Source organism: Punica granatum, chromosome 4 (assembly GCF_007655135.1).
Source record: "Punica granatum isolate Tunisia-2019 chromosome 4, ASM765513v2, whole genome shotgun sequence".
Classification (NCBI taxonomy): domain Eukaryota; kingdom Viridiplantae; phylum Streptophyta; class Magnoliopsida; order Myrtales; family Lythraceae; genus Punica; species Punica granatum.
The window spans coordinates 14,977,864-14,991,737 of NC_045130.1; the positions used below are offsets into that span (position 1 = coordinate 14,977,864).

At 34.2% G+C, this 13,874-nt stretch overlaps 1 protein-coding gene across 1 annotated transcript; it reads left to right on the top strand.

The window, feature by feature from the left end:
* The first annotated feature begins 8,124 nt into the window (after positions 1 to 8,124).
* Positions 8,125 to 12,820, top strand: LOC116203608 (probable flavin-containing monooxygenase 1). The gene is made up of 6 exons (XM_031535412.1): positions 8,125 to 8,654; positions 9,706 to 10,219; positions 10,361 to 10,598; positions 11,382 to 11,557; positions 11,738 to 12,096; positions 12,214 to 12,820. The coding sequence occupies exons 2-6, from the start codon at positions 9,758 to 9,760 to the stop codon at positions 12,554 to 12,556; spliced, it is 1,578 nt and encodes a 525-aa protein (XP_031391272.1). The 5' UTR covers positions 8,125 to 8,654; positions 9,706 to 9,757; the 3' UTR covers positions 12,557 to 12,820.
* The last annotated feature ends 1,054 nt before the right edge of the window (positions 12,821 to 13,874 follow it).

Genomic DNA, 13,874 nt, shown 5'->3' on the forward strand with positions numbered 1-13,874 from the left:
TTGAATGTGATTATGTTTAATTAATATTCAACATTTTGACATTATTCACTTAATGATATCATCTAATAAATTTTAAAATACCTCCTAGATGTGGTGTATTCAACTTTAGGGTTACATATTTGATAATATATATGATCCTAAATCGAATGAAATTAAGTTCAATTAATATTCAAAATTCTGATGTTATTCACTTAGTGATATCATCTAATAAATTCAAAAATACCTCCTAGATGTGGTGTATTCCACTTTAGGGTCCCATATTTAATTATATATATATATATATATGATATGATCCTAAATCAAATGAAATTATATTTAATAAACTATAAAAATTAATACATAATTAATAAATATATATATCTCCGCGGCGAAGCATGGGTTTTTGACCTAGTATATTAATAACTGTTCATCAAACTTCAAAAGACAAACCTAAAGCACACATCGCACTACTTCATTAAGCCTGAATTGAGTTGCAAATTCGTAAGCAATTATCTTGTAATTAATATTTGAAACTCAAAGGGTTTTTTAAACACACTTTTGGAATTTGGGGACGAATATATATATATATGTGTGTGTAAGCTGCATCCCATAATAAATGGGATTATAAAAGTAATTTTATGTATAGTATAAGGTCAAAAATGCACATATCTAAATAAACAATGATAAATGTATACAAAATTAGGACTAAATTAGTAAATGCATATAAATCAATAAATATTTAATAGTTTTATTACACAAGCACATTCTTGATTTAAAATATATAATCTCAAAATTTATTTATAAAAAATACAATTTCTTAAAATAAATGTTTGTAAAAAACTTTTTGATATAATTAGTAACTAAAAGAAAAATCTATTATATACAATAGGTATGTTTAAATATTGAACACTTTTGAAATAGTAATATATAAATCTATCTAAAAATTATTAAAAATAGATTATTTTCATTTCTTTTTTTAAAAAATATCTATTACAATTTTTTAGAATTTGATATGGAAGAAAATGTAATATGTTTTCTAAGTAATATCATTTTCCATCCATATTTGGTATTATAATACATTTTTCAATTATTTTGAATTTGTTATTGTATGGACTAATATTTGAATGCTTTCAATTTTAAAATATATATAACTTAATGAAAATTTCAATTAAGATGTCAAAATTTTTAAAAAACCATCTAAAATAATCACTCTAACAATAACATATGCATCACAATCGGCAAAAAAAAAAAAGCTAGTGCAATATATTTTAATTCCATACAGTGGTTGCATGTGCATACAATAAATTAATATGATAAGGGTAGATTCCACGCTACCCTTTAAGTTTTGCAAAATGCCCTACACAAAAAAAAAAAGCTCTACCCAAAAAAAAAAAAAGAAGTAGCAAAATGCGGCGCCATCCCATATCTTGTAATAGGTGCTTTTGAAGATATGGCAGTTGATTTTTTTTTTCTGTGAACTATGGCAATTGACTTAGAATAACTAGACTCGTACCTGTGCTACGCGCGGTATTACAAAAGCATTTTATGTGATCACTTGAAATATATCTAATAAAATTTAATTTATTTTTTAACTGTTCTTCTAAAATATAATTATTTTATGACTTTTTCAAAATATATAGACATTATTTTATAGGAGCTTAAAGAAGAAATTTATTTATTAGTTTTAATATTAACTCACAATGAAAATTTGAAAATAAAATAAATCAACTGAAGAAGTAGAGAAAAAAGGGGGAGGGAACCGTTGAGAGACAAAGGCTTGGTTTGGAGTGTTGTTGCTGATGAGAAGTACCGAAACAAATTGCTGAAAAGTAAGTACTGATTTCATAATAAATTAAATTGTTTGGAATAAACTAATTGAAAACTGTTAAAAGTAAGAAAAAAATTATTAATATTTGAAATAGAATAAGTATAAACATATTTTATAAGTAGCTATAATTTGTTTGAGAAAATCGCATTTGCAGCCGCAATTTTGGCCCAAATCGCAGTTTCAAAAACTCACACTAAACACCAACTCTTCCTAAAATTATAAGAAAAATTAATTATGAAACCTCTCACCGCACTCTAAACGAACTAAAAGAGAGTTAGATTGGAGAAAAAGATTATTGAGAAAGTGGAAAGTTATTTAGGTGGTTGATAAAAATACGAATTTACCATTTTATCCTTTTAACTTTTAATAATTTAATTTTTATTAAGTTACATTAACTATTTTGTGATGGGTATTTTTGAAAAATAGGAATCTTATCCCAACTAACCTACTTCTCCTATCTGTAATATAAATTAATAATAACGAAAACGGTATTCATGCATTAGTGAATAAATAAGAGAGGGAGTGGGAGAAAATTAAAGGGAAGTTGAGAATGGGTAGTTGAAGAAAAAAAAAATTTCGGTGGAAAGTAGTTGAAGAAAATTTGAAATTATTTGTTTACCCACAATTTCCTTTTAATTTAACGACTATCAATTTTTAAAATTTTATTTTTGATGGGCAATTGTGGGAGAATGTAAGTTAGACAAACTAACTTTCTTCTTACATATAATCTAGAATCATGCCCGTGCTATGCACAATTTTACATAATTTTTTTGTCGCATTATTAGTCATGATTACAACATATGAAATTTTTACATGTATTATTTGAATAATTTTAGAAAATTATAAATATAATTTTTTCTATTAGATTTATTTTATTAATGAGATTAATATTTGTGAGGTTAGAAAGAGAAGCGGGAGAGAGGGAGGGATAGGTGTGAGAGAGAAATGGGGAGGGGTGGTTATTGTCTTGAATTTATTATTTAACCCTTTTTTTCTCATTTAATGGTTCCTAGTTTAAGATGTTATTTTATTATAGGTATATTTGGAAAGTGAAAGTTAGATGAAAGTTTTCTCTTACTTTTTGAGTATTATAGATAACTAGACGAACGCACCCACACGCTATGCATGGAAAAAATAAAAAAGAGAAATGATTAAAAAATTAAAAAGTATCGATAATGACTCGAGTTACGCATAGATTTTATTTTTCTCTCGCCACACATGTTAAAGTAAGCGAAGAGATAAATGTATTGTGAAATTCTAAAATTGTAACCTACGAAACGTAGCTTTTCTAAATTACTATTGTAAAATTTTGAAAGTACACGCTGCATCTACGTATCCAATTAAATATTTTACTTGATTATCTCACTAAAATAGATCACTTAAAAGATTTTATTACTTGATTATCCGATGGCCACCACGTACCGTAGGATAGATCCCGACTGATACACTAGATGAGATTTTAAATTCACTAACAACCCCAAAATGGCCAAGGCTTTCAAACCCAAACCCGCACGACCTCTGCTTTGTCCTATTTCAGTTGGCTATATCAGTTTTATCAGAATCGGACCGAATCGGCCGATTCGACTGGTCGGATCAGAAATCGGACCTATGTCCGATCCGATTTGCTTAAAAACCAGAAATACATAAAAAAATCGGTGAACCCAAAAAATCGGTCGGTTTTTAAGTAAACCCATCGAACCCATTTGAACCGGTCGGTTGCATGGGTTTGGAAATTTTAAATGAAATCCGAATCGAAACCTCCCGACCCGAAATGGAAAACGAGCAAATTGCAGAATTGAATAAAAAAACCCTAGGCTTCTTCCTTCTGTTCTTCATTTTCGTTGTTCATCTTCACTCTTCTCACCTCAGTTCATCAGTGAGGCAGCTTCTGTGATTGCAGAGCTCGAGCGTCGCTCTCGTTCTTCATCTTCGCTCTTCGCTCTTCGCTCTTCGTTCTTCAGCTTCGCTCTTCTGCTTCGAGCTCAAGCATCGCAAGATTCCTCTTCTCCTTCGAGCGGCAGAGTCCAGACCCGAGTCCTTCCTATTCTCCTTCGAGCGGCGGCTTCTGTGATTGCAGAGTCCAAAGTCTCCAGACTCCAGACGACGGTGCGGCAACTCCTGAAACGGCAGTAGGCACATCGTGACCTCTACAGGCAAGGCACGGTTCGAGCTTCCCCTTCCTGTTCTCCTTGACAATATTTGTGGAAATTATGGTGGAGATTGGAGTGCATGGAGGTGCTGATGATATTCTATTAGCAGATCTAATCTGATTTCTCTGCCGTAATTGGATTATACCGGTTTGAATTTGGGCGAATCTGAAAACTTTTTGGTTTCGCCGGTGGTGTAATTGAGGATATGGGGCTGTTCCATTTGAGGATTTGAGTTATGATTCAAATGGTTTGTGTAATTCATCCCAATTCATTGATGTATTGGATTCAGATTCTTGACACAGCGTGCCATGCATCGTTGTTCGTTATTTTAGATCGTTCACGACTCAGTCTGATGGAAGAAGGATTTTACTTATATTGAGTTGAAGCGTGGGAATTTGTTAATCTCTGAATTAGGTATGAACAGAGTTCTGCTGTGAATTTAGTGATTTGGTTGTTGATTTCGTGATGTTTGATTGTATGCCTATGTGACTGATGAAGAAAATGAATTCGATTGGATTGGGTTTATGAGGTGTTGAATTCATTGAAACGTCTTTCTTGGAAAGGATCATTGTCTCTCAAAACTGAAGAATATACAGCGATATGTTGGAGTCATAAATGACTATCAGATGCAAATATGTTTTTTTCTTGTATTTTTTTGGGACACATATTAATTATTATCTAATATTAATTATTATTTTATTATATTTTATAAAAATAATAATAATTTATTTATTTTATAATTAAATATGCGGTCCGACCCATCAAACCCCCGATTGAACTCATAAATCCATGAACCCATGCCTCGGCTGGTTCGATGTCCGATCCGGTTCTGATAACACTAGGCTACATGCACCTCCATGTTCCTAATTTCCGTAAGTTTTGGAAGTCCGTGACATACAGAGGTTGGGAAGGGTATAAGTTAAAGGGCACTTGTAAGCACCTTCATTAAATTAATGAGAGGTAGTAAAAATAAATGAACGAAGCTCAAATTGATCGTCCAATTCCTATATACATAGACAAAATATTAGGTGGGACTAAGCACTTACACTGTGATATATAATTCCTCATTTAGTGTCATACACATTGTTCACTCGAGAAAAATATTATATTTTTATGTTGGCGTTTGATTTGATTGAAACTAACATATGTTACCTTCATGTTAGTTCTGCTTAATATTTTCTCATAAAGATGTTAATTTTTTTTAAATTAATTAATAAAAAATAAAATTTTGAGGGTAAAAAGAGAGACGAGAGGGAGACCAAGGGGGGCAGAGTGGAGCCGGGGGGGTGGGAGGGAAAAGATTTGGAGTGGGATGGACAATCATTTGTTGTACGTACAACTTAATATTTTGAGCTTAATAATAATTTGTTGATGGACAATCATTTTTGTACGTACAACTTAATAATTTGTGCCTTATATATTGGTTTGAGCTTTTTCGGCAATGACTTTTCGAAAAATAAAAGTAGAAGGAATGCTTTCCCTTTGGGAAAAAAAATAGATATAGGCTCGCTCTTTGCATGCTTGTATAAGAAAATTAATACATCAAAAAAATTATCTAACTAATTGGAAAGCTAAATTTGTTAAAAAAATTACTCTATTCGTGAATGGAGATTTTCTTTTATTTTTCATGAACAATTTTAATATTTAATTGAAATTTTGATATTATATTTAATTATCATAATTAGATGTAGACCTAAATGTTAAGCAAATTAAACACATTGTTCAACTTATCAAACAAATTTTTATTATCCAAATATTTGTTAATGAATCAATAACAAATAAATTACCCGAACAATTAAAAAGATGATCAATAACAAATTGAGGCTTTCAAAAAAGTATATTGTGGCGCATTTTTATACTGCCTTTCAGCTTTTATATATTAATTGAAGTAACTAGAAAAAATGCCCAATATGTAATCCCCAATTATTTTAATGATATAATATATCTAAAATTTATTTATATTATTTTAAATTATTTTAACTTTCTTAAATATATATATTACTGTAATGATATAAAATTCCTAAAATGTACTGACCAACATTCCCCACTTAATTCATAGTATCAAATATGTCAACTATATTATAGCATCTGAGAATCATGTGGAATGAATTAAAAATAATTTTGAAAATTATATAGATATATAAAGATATGAAGGATAAGGCATATGAATTAATATGGATCATCCTTGCAAAAACTGTAGTAATTTGTTGAGAAAAATATTATATAGATGACAGAATTATCGAAAACTTTTAAAAAATATATATATGAAAAAGACAAAATATTAAACTAATCAATCATTTATTGCCGTATGTCAAGCAAATAAGAATAATATTAATGTTTCATCTAAAAAAAAGGGGTGTACATATCTTCCATTAATTTATAAATATATAGATAGATAATAAATATTATACAAAGAAATACACAAATACGGGACACTGTAAGTGCAACAAAAAATCTTAGTAATAACTAGGAAAAAAACTCGCTCGATGGTGTGGGTCTTCAAAAAGGTTTTCAATCAACAATAATTTTTTTCTCATGATCAAAATGTGAGAAAGGATATTAGTAATATTGAAAAAAAATTATTAAATTGATATAGTGTGGCTTAATTTCAAATAAATAGAGTAGTTTAATTTCACAACTGTCTTAACTTAATGAACATATAGATGTGGAAGAAAAGGAAATGAGAAATTTAATCAAACGATACGATAAGTATAACAAGGCAAGAGTGTATACTAATTTTTTATATACAAATATACCATATATTTTTATATTACACATGAAATTGCCATTATTTATCTATGAATAAGATTTTTGTTCAACGAATTCCTCTTGAAAAGCATACATGAATATAGGGAAAAAAGACCAAAATCTACTTTAAAAGTATATGGAGCGAAGAAGAATGACGTAAATGTAGAAATAAATTAATAAAATTTTGACGGGAAAAAAATTCAATAGGATAGTTATGGTGATTTTTTTTTGATGAATAGGATAGTTATGGTGGTACTTGAGTTATAAATAAATTTTATGAAATTAACTCATTTATACGTACCAAAAAATAATTTACTCATATTATTATATCATATATATTAATTTTTTAAGATTGATTAGTTGAGATCTTATAATTTTAAAAAATTATGAGTTATGACTTTATATATATAGAGAGAGAGAATGATTTAATAATAATAATAATAATAATAATAATTTTTTGCTTATAAAAGTAAAAGAAAAGATAGACCAAATAATTAGAGATTGATTAGACCCAAAGGCATTCCAACATAAAAATATCCTAACACTTCAATAGCATTCACTTCGTTGTTCTTTCTATATAAATTTATAAAGACGAAAATTACATGCAGTGTCATTTAGAGAAAAAAATTGCTCGTGATTATTAAAATGATACTATACTTGACAATTTGTAGGATGTGGACTATTTTAGTTAAATGATGTATGGGGTAATTCAGACATGTTAATTTTGAAATAATTTTTGAGAATGTAAAAAGAAATCAAGAGAATGGATTAAAAAGAAAAAGAATGAAAATTTGTGGGTAAATTTGAAAAGAAACGAAAAATGGGTAGAACGAAAAAGAGAAAAATTAGAGGACTCCTGTCATATTTATAGCTCAAGACGACTCAAACAACAGTTTTACTTTTATAAGATAAAAGGATATCGAGATGAATTAATTATATTCACCGAGTCGCTGGGCAGTATTATCATCTTTAAAAATAAATAAATCTATACATATAAATATAAATATAAATATAAATAAAAACTATAAATAAACGATGGGAAGAGAAATCATCATTGTTTAATATTTGATCGAATGTAGAGAAGTTTTCTATACTTTCGTGCTCCATGATTCTGATCAAATCCACGATATCATATTAACAGTTCGCTAACAGTTTTCTACTCTAATTACTCAGTAGCCAACAATTGACTACTTCAATTAATGTTTTTCAACAATTTACTCTTCAAATTCAAATTACGGCTAACAGATGGGCCCCAACGTCACTTGCCCAAACGGAAATCACACGTGGACGATGACCTGGACATGACAACGTTAATTTTCTACCACACAAGCCTGTAAAAGTAAAACAATGCCGTTTTTGCTCTCTTCTCCTAAGCCGAAGCCAAGGACATCGCTTATTTCTTCACTCGGCCCCTCCTTACGTCTTAAGAACCAAAACCCTAATTCCTTCCATTACAAACCCTAATCTCCAAATTCCAACCACACAGAAGAGGATAAGAGGATAGGTTATCAAAATCGTGATTCGAATCGTAGAATCATACGATTCTAAGATTCGGAGGGGGGAACCAATTCCAATTCCATGGGTTGAGTCGGGAACCTAGAATTGGCGATTAATCGGGCCAAGAATCGTGGAATCGTAGAATCATGTCGATTCTGCGATTTCGGGTTCAGCCCAGACTCAGGCCTAGCCTAGAGACGAGCCGAAGCCTAACTACATTTTTTTTTTTGCCCTTTCCCTTTCTTCTTCACCGACTTTTCACCCTCTCTTTCATACTCCAATCCCCCTGTCACCCTTTCTTCTTCATCCTTTTCTCTTGATCGACGACTTTGCCCTAAATCCTCCGACCAAGTACCTTCTTCAACCAGGTTCCGTCTTCGACCAGGTTCCGTCTTCGACCAGGTACCTTCTTCGACCAGGTACCTTCTTCGTCTGAGCTTCGACCAGACCAGGTACATTCTTGCTCTCTCTCTCTCCCTGCGGCTCTCTCTCAATTCGTTACATCATTTACTAAAAGATTTAAATTTACTTAAGATACTACTTATCACATCACGTGCTACGTCAGAAAATGTTTATGACGTCTGCGAAAATTGACGAAATACATTAAATTAAAACAATTTACTAATTTATTACAAAATAAAACTTTTATGCCATTAACGTTACAAATTAAAAGATTTTGTGCCATCCGGAGGAGATTGCAATTGCATGCAAATATCTAGGCAGCGAATACGGAAAAATAAGACAAATTAATAATTACAATGATATGGCTTCCCGAATATTTAAATATTTTTTTCAACATTGCACTATGCGTTAAATCACGTGACCGATTTGACAACATAACTTATTTCAAGATGATGTGTGGACTGTGTGCCTCGTATCATGTGATGAAAAAGGACAAAAAAACAATTACAGATATCGGATATTATGTTTTATGTCGTGGCACGTTTCGACAACTCCAATTTTAATTTGCCCAGCAGCTTGTCTTTTGCTGGCTTTCTCATTAACTAATCCATTAATCACAATTTCTTTTATTTTGACGAAATGAAAGAAATATATCCTCCCCTCGACTAAGAAGATCCAATAAAACTGATCCCAGATCAGTCCAACTAATAAATTACTTCTATGGCACAAAATATAGTAATTGTGACTTTAAATATTGCTCTTCATGAGACTCCTTTAGAATTTCTATATATTAAACTGATTAATTTTTCCTATTATTAAAAAAAATGCTACGATAATAGTTTTAGTACTTTACTTCAAATATTTAATATATTTTTTAAGTATTTAATATTTTTATTGTTGGTGATTAATTGTGCAAAATCTAAATACTTTAATCGAACTAAATATTTTAATTGAAAAATGTCACTATGTTGTGCTTGATGTAACCGTGATGAATTACATGATGAGGTGAACTTTACATAATTACACCGACATTTTTGTCGCACTCCTAACCCATCGTCATAGAGGTACATATAATGCATCTGTAATAATATGCATGTACAGGGCAAAATTGCTTGAACATATACATTATAGCAGAAAACCATCAGGGGATCATATGGAGGGCATCAATAAGAAGAACGGGAAGATCGGAATCATTGGGGCGGGCATAAGCGGTTTGCTGGCCTGCAAGTATGCCCTCTCGGAGGGCTACACTCCCCTCGTGTTCGAGTCCCAGAGCACTATCGGGGGCGTGTGGACCACGCCGCTGGAGACCACACTTCTCCAGACGCCCCGAGAGCTGTTCCAGTTTTCGGATTTCCCGTGGCCTGCAGAGGTCACTGAGGATTTCCCGCCCCACTACCAGGTCATGGGCTACATCCGATCCTACGCGGACCAGTTCAGGCTCATCGAGCACGTGCGGTTCAACTCCAAGGTTGTGCAAATTGAGTATAGTGGTGCTGCCGGAGGAGAAGAGGAGATGGAAGGACGGCACTATTGGGGTGGGAGTGGCGAGGCTTTTAGCCCTTCAGCCAAGTGGGAGCTCACTGTGGAGGACACTGTTAGTCACGCCACCGAGGTATTTTGCAATCATAAATTGTCAGTTTTTCAACGAAAAGTGATACAATCGATAATTAGGAACATGTTATTTAACGATGTTGCGGATATCTTTGGAATGCAAACCACATAATGAAATACGAACAACTTATGATCCATGCAGGTGCATGAAGTGGACTTTGTGATCCTTTCAATCGGGAGATTTAGCGACGTGCCGAACTTCCCGGAATTCCAACCGGGAAAGGGGCCAGAGGCTTTCCGTGGAGAGGTTGTTCATTCTATGGACTATGCCGCCATGGATTTCGGAAGCGCTGCTGCTTTTGTCAAGGGCCGCCGGGTCACCATCGTCGGATTCCAGAAGTCAGCACTTGATATCGCCGCGGAATGCTCAGCTGCCAACGGTATATATTTTAGCTGGTCCCTTTCAACTTTTCATCGTTGTCCATGCTCTGACCATTTTTCGAATAATCACGTAACAGCCCCACAGTCTGACGGTCGGAGTTACAGTTAACCTCCCCGACTTTAGTCGATTATTTTTACTCCGGATAAGTTAATGTAATCAGAGACAGGAATATGTCCGAACAACGTGCTAAAGGTCTTGTTTAAACTGTTGGTTAGAATTGGCTTGCATCGCTCTATGGTCTGCTGGATTTCGGAATTCAATTGGATAACCTCCCTTCAAGACAGGAAACTTGATGTGATTTGTCTTAAACTTCTCTGGACGCATTATATTTACAATAAATGGCAAGAGAGGAACGCTAGAATCTATCAAGGTCAGATCTCATGTACAGCAGCTATGGTTCGGAAGATATTTGCAGAAGTGAAAGCAAAGTTAATTGTACTTTCCCGGTTCTCTCACAAAGTTGTAAATTCTGTCCTAGTCGTTTATATGTTTAACCCCCCTCATTCTGCTCATAACTAACACATTCTACGGTGTAATTAGGGGTCTTTTAGTTTTGTTGATTTTTTGGGTAAATGGTCCATGATGTAAATCCCTTTTGATTAATGAAAGTCTCTACCATTTATCAAAAAAAAAAAACTATTAGGAGAGTGATGACTAACATTTTTCGGAAGGATGCTGCCTGTTGAAAGTTCTTTCTTGAAAAGATATTGAGGTGTAATGTAATAAATATCTCGTATGATCAACAAATTCCAAGGAGTTATAAGAGTGATTTGATGTGCAGGTGCGGCGCTCCCATGCACGGTTGTGTACAGAACAGAGCATTGGAACGTACCGGACTACATGCCGTGGGGAGTGCCCATAGCTCTCCTTTATCTCAATCGCTTCTCCGAGCTTCTTCTCCATAAGCCAGGGGAAGGCCCCCTCCAAAGTCTATTGGCGACGGCTCTTTATCCTGTGGTATGATCATCCTCGAACTAAGATCTTGAGATATTGTAAGTTCGTTATATTTTTTTATTTAACAAAATAAAAGTTTGGCTCATCTTGGTGAATATCATATGTATAGATCATGTATGTTTCTGAATATGTATGCATAGTAATTCTATGTGAAACATATCGTTGTTCATCCGGCTATGGCAGAGATTGGGTATCTCCAAGTTCGTGGAGAGTTACATCAGATGGAAGCATCCCCTGGCGAAGTTCGGGATGGTGCCAAAGCACAACTTCCTCCAGCAGATAAGCTCGTGTCTAATCCCGACTGTGCCCAAGAAGTTTTATGACCGTGTGGAGGAAAGGAGCATCAAGCTAAGGAAGTCTCAGAACATAGCATTCTGCAGCGAAGGCATTCTTCTGGATGGCGAGAGCTCACCCCTTGAGACGGATCTCGTGATATTTGCTACAGGATTCAGAGGCGACGTGAAGCTCCGGGAGATTTTCAAGTCACCGAGATTTGCCAAGTGCATCGCCGGGCAGGATGATGCTTCAGTTACTCTCTACAGGTGAGCCAACCCGGGAACTGAAACAATGACTTTGATACCATGCTGATGCAGATTAAAATTTTCACATATTCGAGCTTTCTGTTTACTATCTTTTCAAGTTTTCTGTTTTTCCTCCAGGCAGTGCATTCACCCAAGGATCCCCCAACTGGCAATACTCGGGTTCTCTGAGAGCTTCTCAAACCTGTACACCTCTGAAATACGGTGCCGGTGGCTGTTCGAGCTGCTTGATGGCACATTCAAACTCCCGAGCATCAAGGAGATGGAGAAGGACATCGAGGATTGGGACAGTTTCATGAAGAGGTACTCTGGCAACTCCTACCGCAGGTCATGCATAGGTGCCCTTCACATATGGTACAATGACCAGCTCTGCATGGACATGGGACGGAACCCCAGAAGAAAGAAGGGGTTCTTCGCCGAGCTGTTTGAGCCCTATGGTCCCTTGGACTACGCGTCCCCCTAAATTCGTCGAGAAAATGAATTCCCAGATTAATGATCGGCAAGTGGAGGAACCATTGGACCATATGCATGGAAGTTGCTTCCCATAGGCACATTTTAACTTCTCTTGGTCGCATCTTTCCTTTGTTCTGAATCAAGATAGAAGTTGGACATTTGGACTGCGAACAATATCACAACCATGATAGGTACAAATGCGTATAGTTGAGATCTCTTAGCATGTTGATCCAAAAAAATTATGAATTGGAGCAAAATGCCATCAATGTCCCTAGTCTTATCTTACAGAGCTGAATCAGATAAAACATATGTCAGCCTAGTTGGGTAACTATGCACACGAGCGACAGGGGAGACTTCCAAACATAAATAAAAAGCATCTCAGGGCAAATTGAACACTTGCAATCCATTTTTCGCAGCATCATCACTGTGAGCTGTTCATAGACGATGACAGAGAAAAGACAATGATGCCATAAGTAACTAACTTTACGAGATTCAGGTAACTCGGTTGAGAGTCAAAGTCAAAGGTTCTGTCTTGGAGATAACTGGACAGGTGGAATCTGTGGAAGTCGTGATCAGGACTCAGGATAGCTAGGCTTGTGTAACCAGCATAAGCGCCGGTTGTGCTATTATAATCAGTCAGTCTCGTGTTCCTAATATACAGCTCCGGGCCCCCGCATTACATGGATGGCAAGAGCGATCAGTTCGATGGTATGATGCCAGAGAGCTGATACTGTAACCTGCAGCCGTGTAAACACGAGGAACTAGACTCAGATTGCCAGAAATACCGAAGAGACTTGGACCAACCAATATCCAATTACAGAAAGAAAGTTTCCCTAGTAAGTCTCAGACATCCAGTTATTGAGGAGCCATATTGGCTTGTCACATTGCCACTTGGTATACCCTTTATATATAAGATTTTCTGCACCGAGTGGCAGCTTCACTCTGATAGAGTTGCGGGCAGTGAATGTAACTGCCGTAGTTGGGGAAACAATGGACGAATTTATGTATGTACGACTGACCACAAAAGCGAAAAGGATTTTGATTTAAAATATGTAACCTCAAAATTTATCTATAAAAATACAATTTCTCAAAATAAATGTCTGTAAAAAACTTTTCGATATAAATAGTAACAAAAAGAAAAATCTATTATATGTAATAAGTATGTTTAAATATTGAACAATTTTGAAATATTAATATATAAATCTATTTAAAAATTATTAAAAATACATGATTTGCGTGTTTTTCCAAAATATCTATTACAATTTTTTAGAATTTGATATTGAAGAACATGTAATATATTTTCTAAGTAATATCATTTTTCATTCATA

Coding starts and splice junctions, on each gene's coding strand:
- LOC116203608 (XM_031535412.1), top strand. CDS start 9,758: ATGGAGGGCATCAATAAGAAGAACGGGAAGATCGGAATCATTGGGGCG. Junction 10,220..10,360: donor CTGTTAGTCACGCCACCGAG/GTATTTTGCAAT, acceptor TGATCCATGCAG/GTGCATGAAGTGGACTTTGT. Junction 11,558..11,737: donor CGACGGCTCTTTATCCTGTG/GTATGATCATCC, acceptor CGGCTATGGCAG/AGATTGGGTATCTCCAAGTT.